Source organism: Grammomys surdaster, unplaced genomic scaffold (genome assembly GCF_004785775.1).
Source record: "Grammomys surdaster isolate TR1022 unplaced genomic scaffold, NIH_TR_1.0 125789, whole genome shotgun sequence".
Classification (NCBI taxonomy): domain Eukaryota; kingdom Metazoa; phylum Chordata; class Mammalia; order Rodentia; family Muridae; genus Grammomys; species Grammomys surdaster.
The window spans coordinates 3,870,368-3,888,723 of record NW_021620620.1 but is presented as its reverse complement, the minus strand read 5'-3'; the positions used below and the strand labels follow the sequence as shown (position 1 = coordinate 3,888,723).

General features: G+C 45.8%; 1 protein-coding gene across 1 annotated transcript in view; it reads left to right on the top strand.

The window, feature by feature from the left end:
• The window catches only part of Vstm4 (V-set and transmembrane domain containing 4), an 83,308-nt gene that overhangs the window by 23,509 nt on the left and 41,443 nt on the right, over positions 1-18,356 (top strand). Inside the window, exons 3-4 of the mRNA XM_028789115.1 lie at positions 5,359-5,427; positions 10,730-10,837. Of these exons, the coding sequence (XP_028644948.1) occupies positions 5,359-5,427; positions 10,730-10,837 (177 nt within the window). The remainder of the gene's footprint in view (positions 1-5,358; positions 5,428-10,729; positions 10,838-18,356) is intronic.

Sequence of the window (18,356 nt, the reverse complement as noted above, 5' to 3'; positions counted from 1 at the left end):
AATATCTTGTGTCAATGTGAATAATCTGTGGTTGGAAAATGTGTCATGTTTTCTTTTGGTCCCTGTGTTTTTTGGTGGTAGAAATCAAACCCAGGGCTTCACACATACTGAGACATACTTGACCCCTGACCAAGCTATAGCCAGCCTCCAGCTAAATGCTTTCTAGAAGTATTGGTATTCTCTTTCACCTTGTCCTCCCCAGAGAGGCCTCTTTCACTCTGTGCTTATAAGACAGATTGGCCAAGGTCAGTTTATATCAGCCTTGTACACGTGCCACAGGGGGAGGTGCATCATTGCAGGGAACAGAGCCATGGCTGGCCCACTACAAAGCCCTTGCTGTGGACAGGCCACATCAGACATCCAGGTTTCCTTACAGTCTGTGTTCTCAGACACATAGCTTGACATTGTGTCAAATTCACTTGAGATAGCACAGGATTAGCAGCTGAAATAAGATAGTTACAGCAGAACTTTGAGAAATTCCTGAAGCCCTGGCAGGGACCCTGTGCAGTTTTTCTTTCTTGTGGGAGCAGATAAGTGTTGCTAATCTTCCAGTGCCAAGCAATAATGGCTGCTCTTTCCCATAAATTGTCTGGACTAGTAAAGCAGGTGAGAGTCCCCACAGTTTGGAAATCCCCATTTATGAGATTTCTTGGGATGGGTCGCCATGTTGTTCTAAGTGGAACTGGACTTGGTTAATGGTTGGCATGCATGAGGCAGAAGGACTTGAACTTGGATTAAATCAGAACCATGGGTTCTTTCCTTGGGAAGATGTATGGAAGTAATTGTTGGGCACCTGCTTTAGCTAATGGCCATGGCAACCTATTCCAGTTCAAGGGCTAGTCACAGGAATGGAGAACCCTTCCTTTCATTTTGGCCATTTGGACAACTGGTCATCACTCTATGTAAAGGACTCTGAAGCAGAGATTCCCTCTAGGCATGGATAGGAATCATATCAGTTAATAAAAGCAATAATTATGCTCTTAAGGGGCAGACTGCCTGTGAATAGAGGTGTTGATGACTTCTCAGACACGTTTGGACATGAGGGTCATGGTTGGAAGCACTCTGTACATTCTAACCCATGGAGCCCTCCCCTACCATGCCACTGGTACTTAAAAACTACGACAACAGGCACGTCAGTGGCTTGCCTGGGTTCCCACACCCAGCAGGTGGCAGTTGAGCACTTCAAGCTAATGTACACGGTCTCACCACACCCTTTGCTTCCTTTTTAAAATATTGTGTGTATATGTTTATGAATTTGTACTTGTTCCTGTGTGTGTGCACATATGCATATACATGATGGATGTCTTGTTTGTGAGTGTTCACATATGCATGAGAGGACAGGTCCATGATGATGTCTTTTCTTGATTGCTTTCCACCTTTAGTTTTTGACACAATCTGTCACTGCAACTGAACATTTTTGATTCAGCTGGCCAATGAGCTTCATTTTCACCTAAGACTCCATGTCCCCAAAACCCCATCACTAGGGTTACACACATGCTTTGCTATGCCCAGACGTTTTCCCCACCCACTTTTAATTTTTTTGAGAATTTAACAAATGGTTATAATATTTTGATCAAACCAACTTCCCCATACCCTCCCCTCCATTTCTTCTGTATGTCCCCATCACCACCTTCTATGCCAACTTCACGTAGACTTTTCTTGAACTGAGTGTTTAGTGTTGTCTAGAGGTCTATGGATGTGGGACCATCTACTGGAGCGTGGGTAGCCTCTTAAGGCCACCTCCCCGAAGAAAACCGGCTCTCCCTCCCACAGCAGCCATCAATTGCCAGTAGCCTCTCAGATAGAGCTGAGACTCTGTCTTTGTGAAACCCAACCCATCCTAGGATTTTAGCTGGCTTGATCCTGTATCGGTCTTGTGCACACACGCACAATGGTCCTTTCCTGTCTGAAAAATGCTGTTCTGCCACAGGTATCTCTTTCCTCTTCTATAGTAACTCCTGAGCCATTGGGGAAGGGATATGCTATAGATGTCCCATAGAGAACTGAGCACAGCACAGTCTCTTTTTCTCTGTGTGACCAGTTGCAGATCTCTGTATTGATCATCATGTACCACCCACAAAAGCTTTTCTGAAGAGGGCTGAGAGATGCGTCAGTCTCTGGGTGTAAAGATGAGAATTTGGTCAGGGACAGTTTATTACTATTTCCAGATAGCAGGGTAATAGCACTAAGTCCTCCCAGAACTCACAGAGGTACTGGAGATCCAAATTCGGGTCCCATCCTTGCACAGCAGGTATTTTATTGATTGTACTGCCTTCTTCAGCTCCTGCTTCACGTTTTACACCTGACTCACTAGGCTCTCAGGTGACTCTGGGGCTGTAGAGCTGGAATAGGGACTGTGGCTCTGCACTTGTGACAAATTGCTCGGTAATAATGATGCTGCTAACTCCTGGACCACACTGGAGTGGTGGTCTCTGGACCATGAGAGCCATGCTTCACCTCCTAAAGCTAAGCTACTCAAGGGTGTTTAACACCCACTCTGTGCTGCCTTCTTCAGGATTTTGGAGCACCCTTTCCTAGACTTGGTAGATGAAGATTAAGGTTGTGAAACTATACAGGGTAGTCCAGGAAATGGGTGGATGGTTTAAGGGGACAAAGTACATGGATAACTTGCAGAGTAGATAGCACATTGGACTCCTTTGGACCTTGAACCTCAAGCTCAAGTCTCCCCTGTATATTCCTCCATACAGCTTCTTTCCTCCACTCCAATCTGCTCCCCACCTTTCCAACATGACTGCCTCACCTAAAGTGCACCAGCTCCTTCATGCCCCACCACAGCCCGCAAGAACCACATGCTTATTATTTTAAGTTCTGGGTACTTGATTGCTCTGTCAGTAGAATACAGGAGTTCTGGATTAAGAAATATTGAGCAGGAAGGGGAAGTTGAGTTTTGATAATATATTTCACACTCATACATAAACACACACACTAAAGAGCATGTATGTATGCAATGAGAGCTCATTGCTGGAGTGCCAGGATGCTTTCTGTCACACACACGCATGCACACACACACACACACACACACACACACGTACATGCATGCACGAAAACACACAATGCTCAAGCTCACACACATACACTACTTGCCAACTTTCAGGAAAAGAGTTTCCTTTAGGAGAGGGAAGAGAAATCCCCGAATTTCTACCTTGTGAACAGCATCTCTGTGAGTTCCCCAATTGTACACTTGCTTTCTTAATTTTAATTTTATGTACGTGAGTATTTCTGCCTGTAAGTTATGTCTGTGTGCCATGTGTGTGGCTGATTTCCACACAGGCCATAAGGAAGAGGGTGTTCGATCCCCTGAAACTGGAGTTCTAAAATGTTGTGTACCTACACATGGGTGCTGGAAATTAAGCCTTGTTCCTCTGGAAGAGCAGCCAGTGCTCTTAACCACTGAATCATTTCTTCAGTCACAAACAAAGCTACTTATGAACTTGTATACATCGGCTCTCATACTTGTTCTTAGATAGCGCGGAAGATTGCAGAGATGAACAGTAAAGGAGTCTAGTCATCAGACATGTAAGCCTCTGGAAGTTCATCTGCAACTGCTCCACAGGAGCGACGGAGAAAGTGACAGCCAGGATGTTTTGATGGCAAATGAGTTTGAGGTGTTCCTGAATGTGGTATGAAACCTGGGTGGACTGTGACAAACAATCTAAGCTTCCTGCTACAGAATCCCAAGGGACTAACTAAACCTAAAGCAAGAAACAGCCAGAATAAAAATATATAGTTGTTAACCAGTTTGGACCCTAAATGGATAAGGTGAACATTAATCTCCATCTTGTTCTCAGGAAATGGAAGACTTCTCTAGAGACTTTGTGATCTTCCTAACAATGTCTGACATTCACTCTGGAAAAATTCACAGTCACACTGATACAATGTCAGAATCAAAACAAGATGGGAAGAACAAGTCTGTGGGTCATATTTGCTATGGAAGTTGTCAGACACAGCTGTTAACATTGATCATTAGCTTGGTTAAGAAATTAGGTGAGAAGCTAGAGGATTCATTAGAGAACCGGGGTGTATTAAGAAGAGTTAGACAGATAATCCTGAGCTGAAAGATACCATAAAAGAAAAGAAAAAATAAAGAGGCTTTTTGACAAGTTAGACACACAGGAAGAGAAGATCAGCTGTCTGGAAGACACTTCAAAAGCTAATATCCAATAAAGATCCCAAAGACAAAAGGATAGAAAATTAAGAATTGATATCTATAGCAACAATAATTCAGACACATTTAGGAGGCACAATAGAGTGAAATGAATGTGCATCCCATCTCTGTCTCATATCTTGCCTCCTGTGTCGATTTCTTCTGCATTAGACCTGCCTTTCTAAAAGTCAGGTCTTCGATTCTCTTGTCTAGATTTCTTCAGTTGGTAGCCACAGATCACAATTTGGCAATTTAAATCTAAATTACTCAAGTTTAATTCAATTGTATATTTCGTTTGTTCATTTGTTTGTTTTTCAAGGCAGGGTTTCTCTGTGTAACCCTGGCTGTCCTAGAACTAGCTGTGTAGACCAGGCTGACTTCAAACTCACAGAGATATATCTGCCTCTGCCTCCTGAGTTCTGGGGTTAAAGACAGGCTATCTTGGTCAGACTATCCACATTTTAAGTGTTCAATAGTCACATGTAGCCAATAGTTGATGACCCAGACACCACTTACCTGGAACATTTCTGTGAACACGGAAAGTTCTGTTGAACAATCAGCTCAATCCCTGGTGTATGTGTTTTGTTGTTGTCTGTTTACTTCCCTAGAGTGATAGTCAAGGTTTTACACACTGTAACTCCATTTGTTCTTCTGAAAGCAGAGTAAATCCTTTGACCAACCACCAAGTAAAAGAAGATGAAGTAATCTCAAAAGTAGGAGCCTGCTGACTTTAAGAGTGTCTTGCATACAGAGTGGGTTCAGGGCCAGTTCTAACCAATTCAGGACTCCAGGTACTTCTGTCTAGGAATAAATACTCAGCACTGGACCAAGGATGATAGTAAAATCACAAAGGAAGTGGTTGTTTGGTTTTGGTCCCCATCAATAAACTTTTTATATTTGAAAGTATGTGGGGCAGACGGGACTTTCATTAGACTGTACTTTGGCTTTGCCATGTACTGGCTTTTAAACACAGACAGCTTTCTTTGCCTGTCCTGGGGCCCAGGTTTCTTCCCTTGTGGTGGAAGCCATTGCATTTCTCTCCTTGGTATCTGGGCTGTGAAGACTTAAGGCAGTTTTGTCAATGTGGACATTATAAATTTAAGTGACATCAGTACCATACATTTGGGGTTACATTGTGGGTCAGGGCTGTGGGCTGCTGTGTGTCATGTTATCCTGTATCTTTGTGCTTACAGTGATCTCCCTCAAGGCTGCTGAAGATTCATCATTTGAGAAAAAGAAGGTGACTTGGGCATTTTTTGAAGGTAAGTCTGGCTTCTTGATTTCTAGACAGAAAGAGAGGAATGGAAAAAGATAAAGGATTTGAGTCTCTTAGTATTTTTATAGCATCAAGTTATCTCCTGGGCTGATCTTTGCAGGAGTGAAATGTAAATGACTAGTGGTATCCTTCACAGTGGAGCAGATGGGGGTGAAAGTCTTATTCTGCCTAATTCTACTTCTTCCTCATTTTATCTGTCCCGTACTTCTTCTGGTTGATACTGAGGAGAGACTTCCCAGGGATGTGAAATTAAAGAATACAGCCACTGAAGCTGACTTTAATTTTTGGTTGCTTTCAAAGTCTGAGGTCCTAAGGAGTTTGAAAGCTATAAGCAAGTTATCTTCATCTCATGTTAGAACCACTCAGGGAGCTTTAAAAGCAGGGATGCTTGACCTTCCAGGGAGATTCTGACTTAGGTGGAAACTTATGCATACCTCCCCATTTGACTCCAGCTTGCAGCAGGTTAGAATCCATGGCCAGAAAGACAGTTCTCAGCGGCAGTCACTCCCTAAAGCTTGTCTTAAATGCAGGCTGAACTCTGAGGTGGCACTTCATGAATTTGGAAGGATTGTACATCCAGTCTTGACACACTCTGTAGTATGATTTGAATCTCTAAGACACTTTGTATGACAAAAACTTCTGGCATCCCTTCAAGTATAAGTTTTGGAGTGGAGTTCTGAACAGTGGGGCTACTTCTGCCACTGTAGAGGACATTTGCTGGTTTCAGGGAACAGTTTTGGTTGCCTCAAATGTGGACATTCCACTAGCAGCATAAGGCTAGAGACAATGCACAAGATAGTCCCCACATCAGAAGACTTGGCCCCCAGATGCCAAAGGAGGTTATGGGTCTTTGCCTCAAAGAAAGGATAGTAGAAAAATGGTCATTGCAACGTAAGTGAGGAGAGTGACCAATGACATCATGCACTCTAAGTTCTCAGGCAGAGTCATTGATGTCAAGGAAGCAAAGCAGGACCTTGGGAAGGCTCCCATCTTGTGAAGTCTTTGGGTTGATTGATGATGAATGTGCTGGTCAAAGGACCTAAGAAGAGGTGAGTGCCTTGTCTCACTACCTGCTGTGTGATGGGAGGGGAGAGAGGGAGAGAGAGGGGGAAGGAGGAGGAGGAGGAAGAGGAGGAGGAGGAGGAAGAGGAGGAGGAAGAGGAGGAGGAGGAGGAGGAAGAGGAAGAGGAGGAGGAGGAGGAGGAACAGGAGCAGGAACAGGAGGAGCAGGAGGAGCAGGAGGAGGAATTGGTCTTACAGGGAAAGCCTAGGGATTCAAAGCTACTATTCCAGTAGCATGTTAAAAAGGCACCATATCTCTTTGACAAATTCCATTCTAATTGTGAACACGAATTGATGTTCCATTCTAATTGTGAATGTGAATTGGCTAACTATGCACTTTGATGTAACCACTCAGTTTGCCAGGACTTACTGTTTAGTTTAATAGTTGTAAGTAGTTTTTTCTTTTCAAATCACATTTTATCCAATAATGCATCTCTTTGTATTTTGGAGCTTTCTTCTACATTTCATAGTCGCCATTTACTTTATCTTATGACTTTCTCCAAGCAAAGCAGTCCCTGGTTCCCTCTCCCTCTGTCTCTCATTTGGCTTCCTCTTGGGCAGAGATGAAAGTGGCTCTCTTCCCCATAGGGAGAAGTTGTGGGAAAAAGGAACAAGGTTTTCTCTTCTCCTTGCAATTGAGTAAAATTGAGGCAACCTGTCTGAGTTTTACCTTATGTCTCCAATGCTGTCTTGAGCTTTGGCGCTATGCTGGCGTGGAATGGTAAAAATGTCTGCAGGATTCTCTAAGAAGCTCACTGAAGAACATGCCAGAGGGAGCCTTGGCTCTACCTCTGTGATATTTACTATCACATTAAGCATCATGCTCTCAGGAATGTGAGGTGATTTTGTTGGGAGTGATAGAAAGACCACATTCCATATTTTAAAACTGCAATAGTACAATAAAAGAGACCTCACACATTTGGAAGGACTGTAGCAGTCAGTCTTGACACACTCTGCAGTGAGTTGAATCTCTAAGACACTGTATAATTGGCAACATTTTATAAGTCCACAGATGTTGAGTCTAAGCTATATCCCAACTTAAGGACAAGTGCAATCTGGCCCAGCATGGACTTTCTTCTCAATAGAGACAATCAAGTCCTGTCAAAGACTGGAAGTTGGCAGTCTCACTATGCATCCTGAAGGCCCCAGGGTAGCTGTCTTTATGACTTCTTTCCCTGTGCTGAAGGAATTGGTGGTGGTGGTCACGCTATTGGCAGTAGCAGCAGCAGCAGCAATGTCCTTGCGTTCTGCGTTTTTAGCCCACCACAGCTCTGGCAAGGTCAAGGGTGTAGATGAAACTCTTTGGCACAGGATCTCAGGCCTTTTGCCCTTTTGTTCCTGATTGGAAGAGCTTCAGTGTGGGTTGTAGACAGATATCCATCCTCCTGGGGCTTAGCTAGGCCTGGCTGTGTGCCTGCCCAACAAAACAAGCATTGATTGTCAGGGCTCTTGATGAGATATTGGAGTGAGTTAAAATCCCTCAGGGCCATCACTCAGGTATTTTGCCCTGAGCAAGATGGTATTACAGACTGCATTAAAAAATAGTAGAAGTACACAGAGTTTTATTGCCGGAACAGCTATTCCCCAGGCTCTTGCCATTGAACTGGAAACGTAGAACACTGACCCTGGCTTTCTTGACTGCTGTTGTGGTGTGTGTTGTGGTGGAGGGGGGAGAAGGGGAGGTTGGTTGTGCAAAGGAATGCTAGAGTCACCCAATTTCAAAGCAGCTCTGATTACTTGGTTGAGTTGCCAGGCAACAGGTACTTTTGTCCTGCCTGGTTCAGCTGGCAGTCTGGGAGGATGGGCAGAAGTTGATTGGCACAGTAACATTGTCACCCCGTGTTGGCCTCCCTGTGGTGTGCACAGCCACTGAAGCCTGCTGGCCTCACCATCTGCTTTGGGGAGACCTGGATTTTTTTTTTCAGCCTGTTTAAAAATGGCAGTGGTGTCTTTAGGAGTTCAGTGGCAAAAAACAAAATCACAAACAGATTTAGGGACTAGAGCGTGATGTTTTCTATTGCTGTTAAGTGTGTGGGTATAGATAATGTTTATTATTTGTATATTCATTTACTTTGCATTTATTCATTCATTCATTTTATTATTTATTTGGACAGAATGAAGTCCAGTGCCTTACATAGGCTGTGCTTGTACTTTACTATGAAGCTAAATCCTCAGTCCTATGCGATCATTCATTCATTCATTCATTCATTCATTCATTCATTTTGGGTGCTGTAGAATTAACCTAGGGCTTCATGCATGCTACGAGCACTCTATCATTAAGCCCCAGTTTCCTTCCCATGTGGTATTTAAAAGCTGGGTTTGGATTTGGCTAAGTGAAGAAGTTTTGTTGAGTTTGTGTCTAAAGGTTTAATTCCATTCTTCAGACAGTGTTATTTGGTTAGGCTTGAGTTTTGAAACTTTTTGGGCCATCTTTTATAAATAGATCAGATGTGAAGATAAGGTGACATCAGGCCAGCCTGAGAACAGTGTCTAGAACACAGTGCAACTTGCCTGCACTGTCACTGTGAAAAGGTGACCCCGGAGGCTTCCGATTTTGTGAGACTGGCCTTCGGTTAGCCTTTGTCTATAGAGAAAACTGGGGTCAGTGGCAGGGTCACTGTTTTGCTGTCCTTTATGTAGCAAAAGAAATGGTTGGCATGGGAGACACAATGAGGACTTCTCAGTCTCGATTGCTGCATGGTGGAGGGAAAATGGATGTGCAGCTTTTCTCTTCTTGGGAAGTGACACATTTTAAGGATCCTAAGGCTCGAAGGGCAGAGGAGAGCACATCCACTCTCATTCCTGCATGAAGACCCACATGCAGATGGGTGGGTGGCGCCCACTGGTGCGTCTGCATTGCCCCCAGAGCCTCTGTGCTTGGAGCAATGAGTCCTTTTAGTCACCGAACCATTTCTCTAGACTCCAGTGTTCTTTGTTTGTTTGTTTGTTTGTTTGTTTGTTTTTTAAAATAATAGTTTTGATCCATGATTGATTCCATTTGTGGATGTGGAAACTGGAGACACAGAGAAACAATTACACTTCATTTTTAGTTCAAAATTCTAAATAGCCAGGATCAGGAATCTACTCAGTCTAGCTTAGACAAAAATGTTGGGCTACTCTAAGAACATGAAAGAACTTACTGACTCCAGGCATGGAGTCTACACCAGGCAGCCTGAGGACCCTGGGCAGGTAGTATTCCTGTTGACTCAGAGGTTCTGCCAGAAGCTCAAATCTTGAGAACGTAATATGTGAGATGAACTAAGATTTACATTTATGAATGCTCATGCTAGAATTTTTTTGTTATGAGGAAATCATGTAGAAACAGTAATTAGCCAGTGGTAGATGATTTTAACAATTATTTCTTGGGCTGGAGAGAGATGGCTCAGTGGTTAAGGGTTCTTGGTCCCATTTCGAAGAACCAGAGTTTAGTTCCTACCACCCACATTGGATGGCTCACAACCACCTCCAACCCTAGGGCATCAGATGTCCTTATCTAACTTCTACAAGCACTTGTACACACACACACACACACACACACACACACACACACACACACACACACACATTGAAAAAAAGAATTGAGTATTTTCATTTCTTAAAAGTTTTCCAAAATAGCTCATCCATTTTCAATAGCTACTAGCCCAGTTGGAGTCACCTCATTTAGCTGCACCCTCATCGGCCTTCTGAATGATATGTGGACCGTCTCACTCTGGCTTCCTTTTACAAATCTTTCATGAGTAAGCAAGCTGACTGCACTTCTGTACGTACTCTCCACTATGCATACTGTCTGGTGAAATGTCTCTGCATGCTTTACCCACTTTTCAGGTAGGATTCTTGGCTTTTTACCATTTACAGCTGAGTTTTTGAGAGTTCTTAACATATTCTAGATACAACTCCCTGTTTGGAGATCTAGTTGTAAATGCTTCCTCCCATACTCCAGTGTGACTCTTTGCCTTCTTCGTGCAGCTGTTCACAGAGTAAGAGTTTTCACTTACAGCGAATCAAATTTACCTTCTCTAATGACTGAACATGTATGCTGGTTGGGTAACCAGCCTCTGAGCTGTAGCCCTAGCCCTCAAGGTTTACCCATAGGGAGGATGCCTCTGATGACAAGTCCAGGCACTCTGCCTCTTAGACTAGATCTGAAGGTTTTCCTCTGGTGCACTTTTACATTTGAAGTTCTTTTAGTGGTTCATTTATAACATTTATAACAATGTGCCTTTCAGATCTCTATGTGTATGCTGTTCTTGTGTGCTGCGTGGGGATCGTCAGCGTTCTGCTCTTCACTCTGGTCATTGCCTGTCAGTCCATGTTTCACAAGAGGAAATCAAGAGGTAAGCAAACAGATAAGGTCATGTCTGGAATGGGAAGCCACCCACCCACACACAGGCGGAAGACTGGGCAAAGTATCACCTTGGTGGGAAGGCATTCCGGGTCAGCAGTTGTTTACCTGGAGCTAGAAAGCAAAGGGAATGAGGAGACTTGCTTCTTATAGGCGTTGCTGAAATAAATTGATCACCGTCACACCAGCTAAATTCCCTTTTCTCACGCATCTTCCCTCTTGGGGCTTTGGGTTTCTTACCCATGATCATGGTGTTCATCCTGAGCAGGGTGTGGCTGGAGCAGCTTTGCTTTGCATTTGGGTTCAAAGAGTGAGTTTGGAGGCTAAAGTTCTGAACTAAAGTTCTGCAAATACCTTCTTGGCAGGCAGGTGGGACCTGGGATGTCCCTCTCTGTTCTTTTCCTGACAAGTGCCTACTCCTTTCTTGCCAGAGTCCCTGAATCCCTGGAGGCTGTCCTCAGTCCCCTCTCCTTGTGCGTTCTTTCTCAGACATTGCAGTCTATGACTCCTATCTCCCCACGAACGCTGCTGACTCTAACGACTGCCCTTATCTCTTATAGAGCTCAGTTTCCCAAGTCTAGCAGTTCTAAGAATCTGCCCAGCTGTCAGCCTCTATTCTGTTCTCCAAAGATGGCTCAGCAAAACTTCTTCCAGGGTGTTGGCTGACTCTTCGGGGCTTGCTTGAGCTTCTCTTTCTTTAAATCCCCCTCTGAGTATTCCTCATGCACACCATCCCCCAGAATCTTCAAAAGTAGTGGAGAGAGGACACAGTTACTCTCAGAAATAATGGAGGCAAACTGAGCCCAGTTTCAAGGACATCTCACTGAGCAGCCAGGGATCTCACCTCTGTCCTCCTCCTCCTCCTCCTCCTCCTCCTCCTCCTCCTCCTCCTCCTCCTCCTCCTCCTCCTCCTCCTTCTTCTTCTTCTTCTTCTTCTTCTTCTTCTTCTCTGAAACTTGGGGAACAATAGTGCACCCATCTGAGAGCTGGGAAAGTGGAGACACTCAAACCCCTGAGAACATTTATGGTGACCTGTGAGTCACTGTCACTGTAGGCTTGAGGGTGTGGATAAGGGAAGAGTTAGCTTCTGTTCATGTTCACAGGGACCTTTAAACTGGGAAACTGAATGACAGCTACAAAGGGGACAGACCCTCCCCAGAGATGTGGGCAAGACCGAGAAAACTAGGAAGGGAGGCTGTGCATCCAGTAACTGGTACCTATGGGAAATTGTTGCTCAAGGGGTGAGGAGGAAAGGTTCTGGGAGCTGTATGTGCTGCTGTTGCCATTGGATTCAGAGGTTAAGAGCACTGACTGCTCTTCCAGAGGACCTGGGTTCGGTTTTCATCACCAACATGATAGTTCACAACCATCATTAACTCTAGTCCTGGGGAATCTGACACACCCTCAGGGCCTCTTCCAGCACTGGGTATGAACATGGGCATATGAACATACACGCAGCTAAAACAATCACACATAAAATAAAATAAAATAAAATAAAATAAAATAAAATAAAATAAAATAAAATACTACAGAACTGTTGTAGGATAGGTGGTCCAGAAGCAATTCACCCAATGTTCAGCTGGTACAACATGAGGGCTGGCTCAAAGATCCTGCATGCATTGCCTCCCTCCTCCAGCACTGCAGTCCCTGGATGCTTCTTCCCTTTGAAGTCAAACCAAAGCCAGCAAGTATGGAAGACAAAGGTGCCATCAGCAGCTTCCAGGGGTTGGGTGCAGTTGACAGGGAGCAGAGAATAGCACAAGCAGCCCTGGAAATGGAGCCAGGGCTACAGGCCAGATTTCTCTCCACTAGAGCCTGAATGCTTCCCTCCGGCCTTGCATTTCACTGTGCTGCCCTTGAGTACCTTCCCCCATGGCATCTGCCACCCCATTACGATATCCCAGCATTTCCCTAGTTCACAGTCCTCAGCTGCTTCTCTGAGCTTGTGGCAAATGTTGCCCATGGGTGTTGGCCCTTTGCCTCTTTTCCAGAGAACTCTGTGTGAGGCAGAGGCCATGCATGTGACAGATCCCCCTTGGAATTTGGCTCATGACGGATGCGCCACAAATGATGAACAAATAGATTTGCTTTCCAGCTGCTCTGCTCCCAGCTGTTAGAGCTTAGAAGGCACCAGTGTGAGCAATCACTAGGCTGGGTGTGTGCTAAGGGCAGCTCTACCAGGGTTTGGGAAGACTTGAGCTGTAGACTCTGTGGAATTTGAGGCAGGACCCTGGAATCAAAGAAATGCCAAGAAGGGCAGACAGGACACACTGATATCTTCCTCCAGACCTCACAGAGAGACCTTAAGGAATGGAGCTTATAACTGGCTCATCACCCTCCCCTGCCAGGATGGGCTGCAGGGTGACCACTTGTGCTCCACATCTGAAGCCCTACCCAGCTGTCAAGAGCATTGTCTGAGCACCTGCCATAGACTAGGCATATGGTTCTACTTCTCCACATCTTATGTAGCCCACACAGCTCCCATGAGACAGTGCACATGATAATAGCCCTAGACTAGGCAGTGACAGAGGAGAGGGCTCTAGCTGTATTCTAGAAAATCCACAGACATCCGAGGGTGACCTTTGTGAAGGGACTTTCCTCCAACTTTCCATGGAGATTATTGCTGAGATTCTTCCCAAGCAGACTCACCCAGCTCCTGTGGTTCTGGAGTACATCTTTTGATATGTCTGAGTTTCAGAGAGGGCAGTGAGCCTTTATAGGTGACTCTCAAGGGCTACATAGGATGTGTATGAAGACATAGTGCTATGATTTGAGCATAGGATATCCTCACCATAGGTTCCTGTGTTTGAGTCTGGATTCCAAACTGATGGAACTACTTTGGGAGGGCCTAGGAACTTCAGGAGGTGGCACATAGCTGGAGGAAGTTGATCACCAGGGTCAGGTTCTTTGGATTTCCTTGTCAGTGGCCCTGTCCTTGTTTGTTCTCTGCTTTGTGTCCACCAAGAACTAAGGAGCAGTCTCAGGCAGTTGCTGCTCCTTTGGTGGTGTTCCGCCTGAGCACATGAGGCCGAGTGTCAATGGGCTGAACCCTCTGCAGACTGGGAGCCAGGAACTCCATCCCCCCTTTCAAGTGTTCTTCCAGCTGTTTTGGTCACAGCTATATAAGGGTCAGCAATTGACATACATGTGACAGAATCGAGCATGGCCAGATTCAGAGAGACTTTAAAATCAGGGTCAGCAATTGGCATACATGTGACAGAAGCGAGCATGGATGGGTTAAGAGAGACTTTAAGATCTGGGAGTAAGGCTGCTCATAAGCCCCAACTTAGGAGTTTTCAGGAAATTACAAAACAAATTACGCACTCTTGTTTTGCATGTCCTTGTAACATCCACTGTAGATCAAAATGGAACAAAACCACACTTGGAGTCCCTATGTTTAAATTCAGTGAGCTTGAGTCCTAGGTTCTTATGAATGGATTCTTTCCTCCTCAGTGTAAATTCCAGAGGGTCATTGAATGGGAACAAATCATTTGTGGATTGTGTTATTACCACTCGTCTAGCATCCCTGTCCTCTGCCTGCCAGGGAGAGTCCTCATCAGCACCAGAGTTACCCCTGAGAAATCCAAATCCTCCCTGGTTGTTTGATTCCCCTTGAATACTAAAGCCATTGAGCAGAGTGTTTCCAGTGTTGATGCTCTGTGCCCTGAGCTCAAGGATATCGAGGTTTTAGAAACTGGTGGACAAGTCCAGCGGGGTCCAAATCCTTGTGTGGCTCTGCTTCTGTCCAAGTGCTCTCTGGGATACTAATCCCATGAGTCTTCATTTCCTGATGGAGAGGAAGGGAAAGCAGAGCAATGGTGATTGGTCCCAGAGTACTTGTCTCTCCCACTGCAGGACCAGAAGCTTGGGGAGGAGGAAAGGGTACAGTCCAGTTACCACAGGTGGCTGGGGAATAACTGACACTCTGGTGGGTCTGGAGTGCTGAGCTGTTTCCATAACAACCACCTGGCCAGGACCCTCTCATTGAGAACCATTGAGCATCTGTGGGCCATACCACATGCGTACAAATGATTCTGTAATTCTAAAGCACTTGTTTTGTTTTGTTTTATAATGGTCTCACATCTCATGCATTGAATTATAACAAATTTACATCGTCGCAACTACACTAAAACTGTAAATAAAGGGCTGAGTATAGTGCTTGGTTTGAAGAGGGTCCAATTCTTACTAGGGGTCCTACTGAGAGCCTGTTGGTGTTTAGGTTTTCCCTTCCAAGTGTGTTGCTTGGACTTTTTGCATGCATGTTTGAGGAAGGCAGCCCCTCCTGTAGGGGTCACAGAGCACTGAGGTTTGTAGGCTGTTCCTACCTAACGGTGCTTTTTGGTTCCTGCAGCAACATTTAGACAGAGGACCTCAGAGTAGCTGATCCACTCCTGAGGACGCTGCAATAGCATTGGCTCTTCTAAATCCAAGGGCAGTAGGCCAGCTTTCTTGGCTGCTGTTCTGCCCCAGCCATCGCTGCTGTTTCCAGGACACCCTGCTGGGCTATGAGCAAAGCTAATTGTACCCATGTGTTCCAGCCCAGCACAAGCATACTCCATTCTGCTTCCTAGCACAAACCACTGTCTTGCTTCATTTTAGTGCCTGCAGCGATCAGGACCTTATCCCAGGGTCTCTTTAGCTGAGTCACCTTGGAGAATACCAGTCCTGGGGTCCAGGACTGAGCCCTGAGTTCTGGTGGTTTCTCAGGACACTGGTTTTCAAGGCTACTGCTTTTCAGGAGCACATCTGGTCTTGCTGGCCCAGGAAGCTGACCCAATGATCCCTCAGCCTTCTGTGCCTGAGCTTCCAAAAGTATAGTCTCTTAGGCACTTTGGGACCAGGCAGGAGCAGGGGTGGCTTTTTCTTACCATGTATTCTCTTCGATGTGAGCTCTGGTTCCTTCTCACTTACAGTCTGTCTTCTAAGACCAGAGAGTGGACTGGACAATCCAAGGTTCATTACAACCTATCCTTCCCCCGGCTGCATCCCTGTAAGGAAAAATCAAAGAGCTTATGGGCTTTTCTTCCACAAGTGCAGGGAAGAGGGAGCAAGACACTGTGTCCCACTCACAGCCACACGAGGTGGATGAAGAGACTACAAAGGACATAGTGGGTGGCTGGGGTGACAGAAAACAGAGGGATGACCTAAGGAGGTCAAAGGGCTCAGCAGCCTGGAGTCAGAGACACCTGGCATCCCCAAGGTCAACTTCATCCTTTGTCCTGGAGCAGAAAACTCCACTGGCTATGCTGGGTCCTGTTGGTTCTTCACAGTACTACTAAGAATGGTGAAAAAAGAGGCCATTTTGCCTTTGTGAGTCTTGTGAGTCTTCTAGTAGGTTTCTTGAAATAGTCCTTGACTTGGAACATAGATTCAAGTTCTTTTTATCTACAAAGAAAGTCTTCAGAAACTGCACAGAAATTATTTTTGAGCCCCCCAAATCTTCAGACTCTAAAGCAGTGAGGGTATCCCTCCTACTTTTCAAGACCCTGGAAGTCCTGGGTGTGGGTGGAAGAGGCATCCTGTTAGTCAGCCTTTTATGAATGTGAAAAGACCCCAGACAAAATCAGCTTAAAGGAGGAACAGGTTTTTTGACTCACAGATTCAGAGCTTTCAGTTTCTGATCACTTCCCTCCTCCCCCATCATTTTGGCCCTCAGGGAGGCAGAACCGCCCATCAGAAAGCATGCCCTGAGCAGAACACTTCATCTCATGACATCTCAGAAGCAAAGGAGACAGGAGCCCAGAAGAAGCTGTGAAGCCTAGTATGGTGTCACAGCCACATGGGACAGAATACAGCAGATGGGGAACATTATATATGGTGCTTTTCATTGGCTAAATGTGGCTGTTAAGTGGTTCCTCGTACCAAACTTCTGCATCCCCTGTGTGACAGAAGTGAGTGATACCATCCTAGTGGCTGTGCCGGCCTGGAGGGATTATCTGGGCAGGTCTGCTTCCTGGAGGCAGGAACTCTTGGCTTCTACATAGTAAATAGACAGTGTTGTGTACAAAGGGGGTGCACTTCTGCCATGACTCCTAGGAAATGCAGGCAGGGCTGTGGCCTGAGCCTAGAAGTCAGGTAGTGTTTCCCCAGGCTGTGGGGCTCCATCACCTGGGGACTTGAGTGGGTAGAGAAAGCTCTCTGCAAACAGGATCCTGGCTACTATGGAGATCCCACTTTGGGACTGCTGCAGTGAGAGGGGAGCTCTTTTGACCTGAGTGAAAACATCCACAGGCTTAACAAGTGGCTCAGAAAGTCCTGGGAGACTACAATGGGAGTTGTGTGTGTGTGTGTGTGTGTGTGTGTGTTAGAGATAGAAACAGAGACAGAGAGACAGAGAGAAACAGAGAGACAGAGAGAGCTCAGCCATACTCTGGACTCTGGCACTGCAGTGGAGCTGCTGAGGTGGGAGTGTGCTTTCTTCAGCCTGTCTTCCCAGTCCCAGTAGAAGCAGTAACAGTGATGGGCCCGTCTGGGGAAGTTGCAGCCTTCAGGCCTGACATACTTTCTGAGGCCTGGGTGATGGCTTTGAGCGATGAGGATCTAGCTGAGACTGAGGATGAGGGTGGGCGGCAGCAAGAGTCTAGGGCTGGAGTCTGTCATCAAGAGGGGTGTGAAAGAGTGACCTTCCTTCGAGAACCTTCAGAGATGACCCAGAACAAGACCATGTGTCTTGTGATTTTATCTCTGAGGACCAATGCTACACACTGGGTGCTAGGAGGCAGTGATGGAGGGCTTTTCTATCAGTCATCCTGATGGACTTCTTCTCCATCTGGACTCCTAACTCCAAGAGTTAGCACCATAATTAGAATGTCCCTGACTCACTGGGCAGCCTCTCACACATTCTTGAAGCATTGCTGTGTGGGCTCTGCCTCTACAGAGTCCAGGTTAAGCTGGGGCCACTCAGCTGTGATTGGCATGCTCTAATACCTAATGATCAGAGAGCATCCGTTTCTCAGAAGCTTACAGTGTGCAGAGTTACCTGTAGGCCTGGGTGGTCCCTCTCCCTCAGTGGGAATGTTGGCCCTGGATTCACTCAGCACAAACCTCACAGTCATCTGCCAAAACATATTACTGGCATGTCCCACCAGGCTGGTGGCTCTTCATATCCAGTCCACGACTCTGAGGATGGTCTTCAGCTTCTCGCCTGTCTCTTTATTTCTGGTCTCCATCTACCTTGTTCCTTTCCATGAACCTGGACTGCACCTTGACAAACATAGGGAAGCTCCTGGTATTCTGTTAGGTCTCAGCCTGCTCTGCCAGCTTCCCCTGCAGCACAATGTACAGGCCATAAGTTCTGGGAGACCCAACGTCTATGTGTAGGTAACAGCAACTCTCAGTTTCTCCAAGAATGGTATAGAGTACACATGGAGGGCTCTGAATCAGGTCACTCTGCCAGTGTGACCCTGAATCTCTTGTGCTTGGGTTGCTGTAGCGCAGGACAAACTTGCTTGGCCTCACTGTCACAGGACCTGGAGGTTGAGATGGAGGTGCTGTAACATCACAGTTGGTTT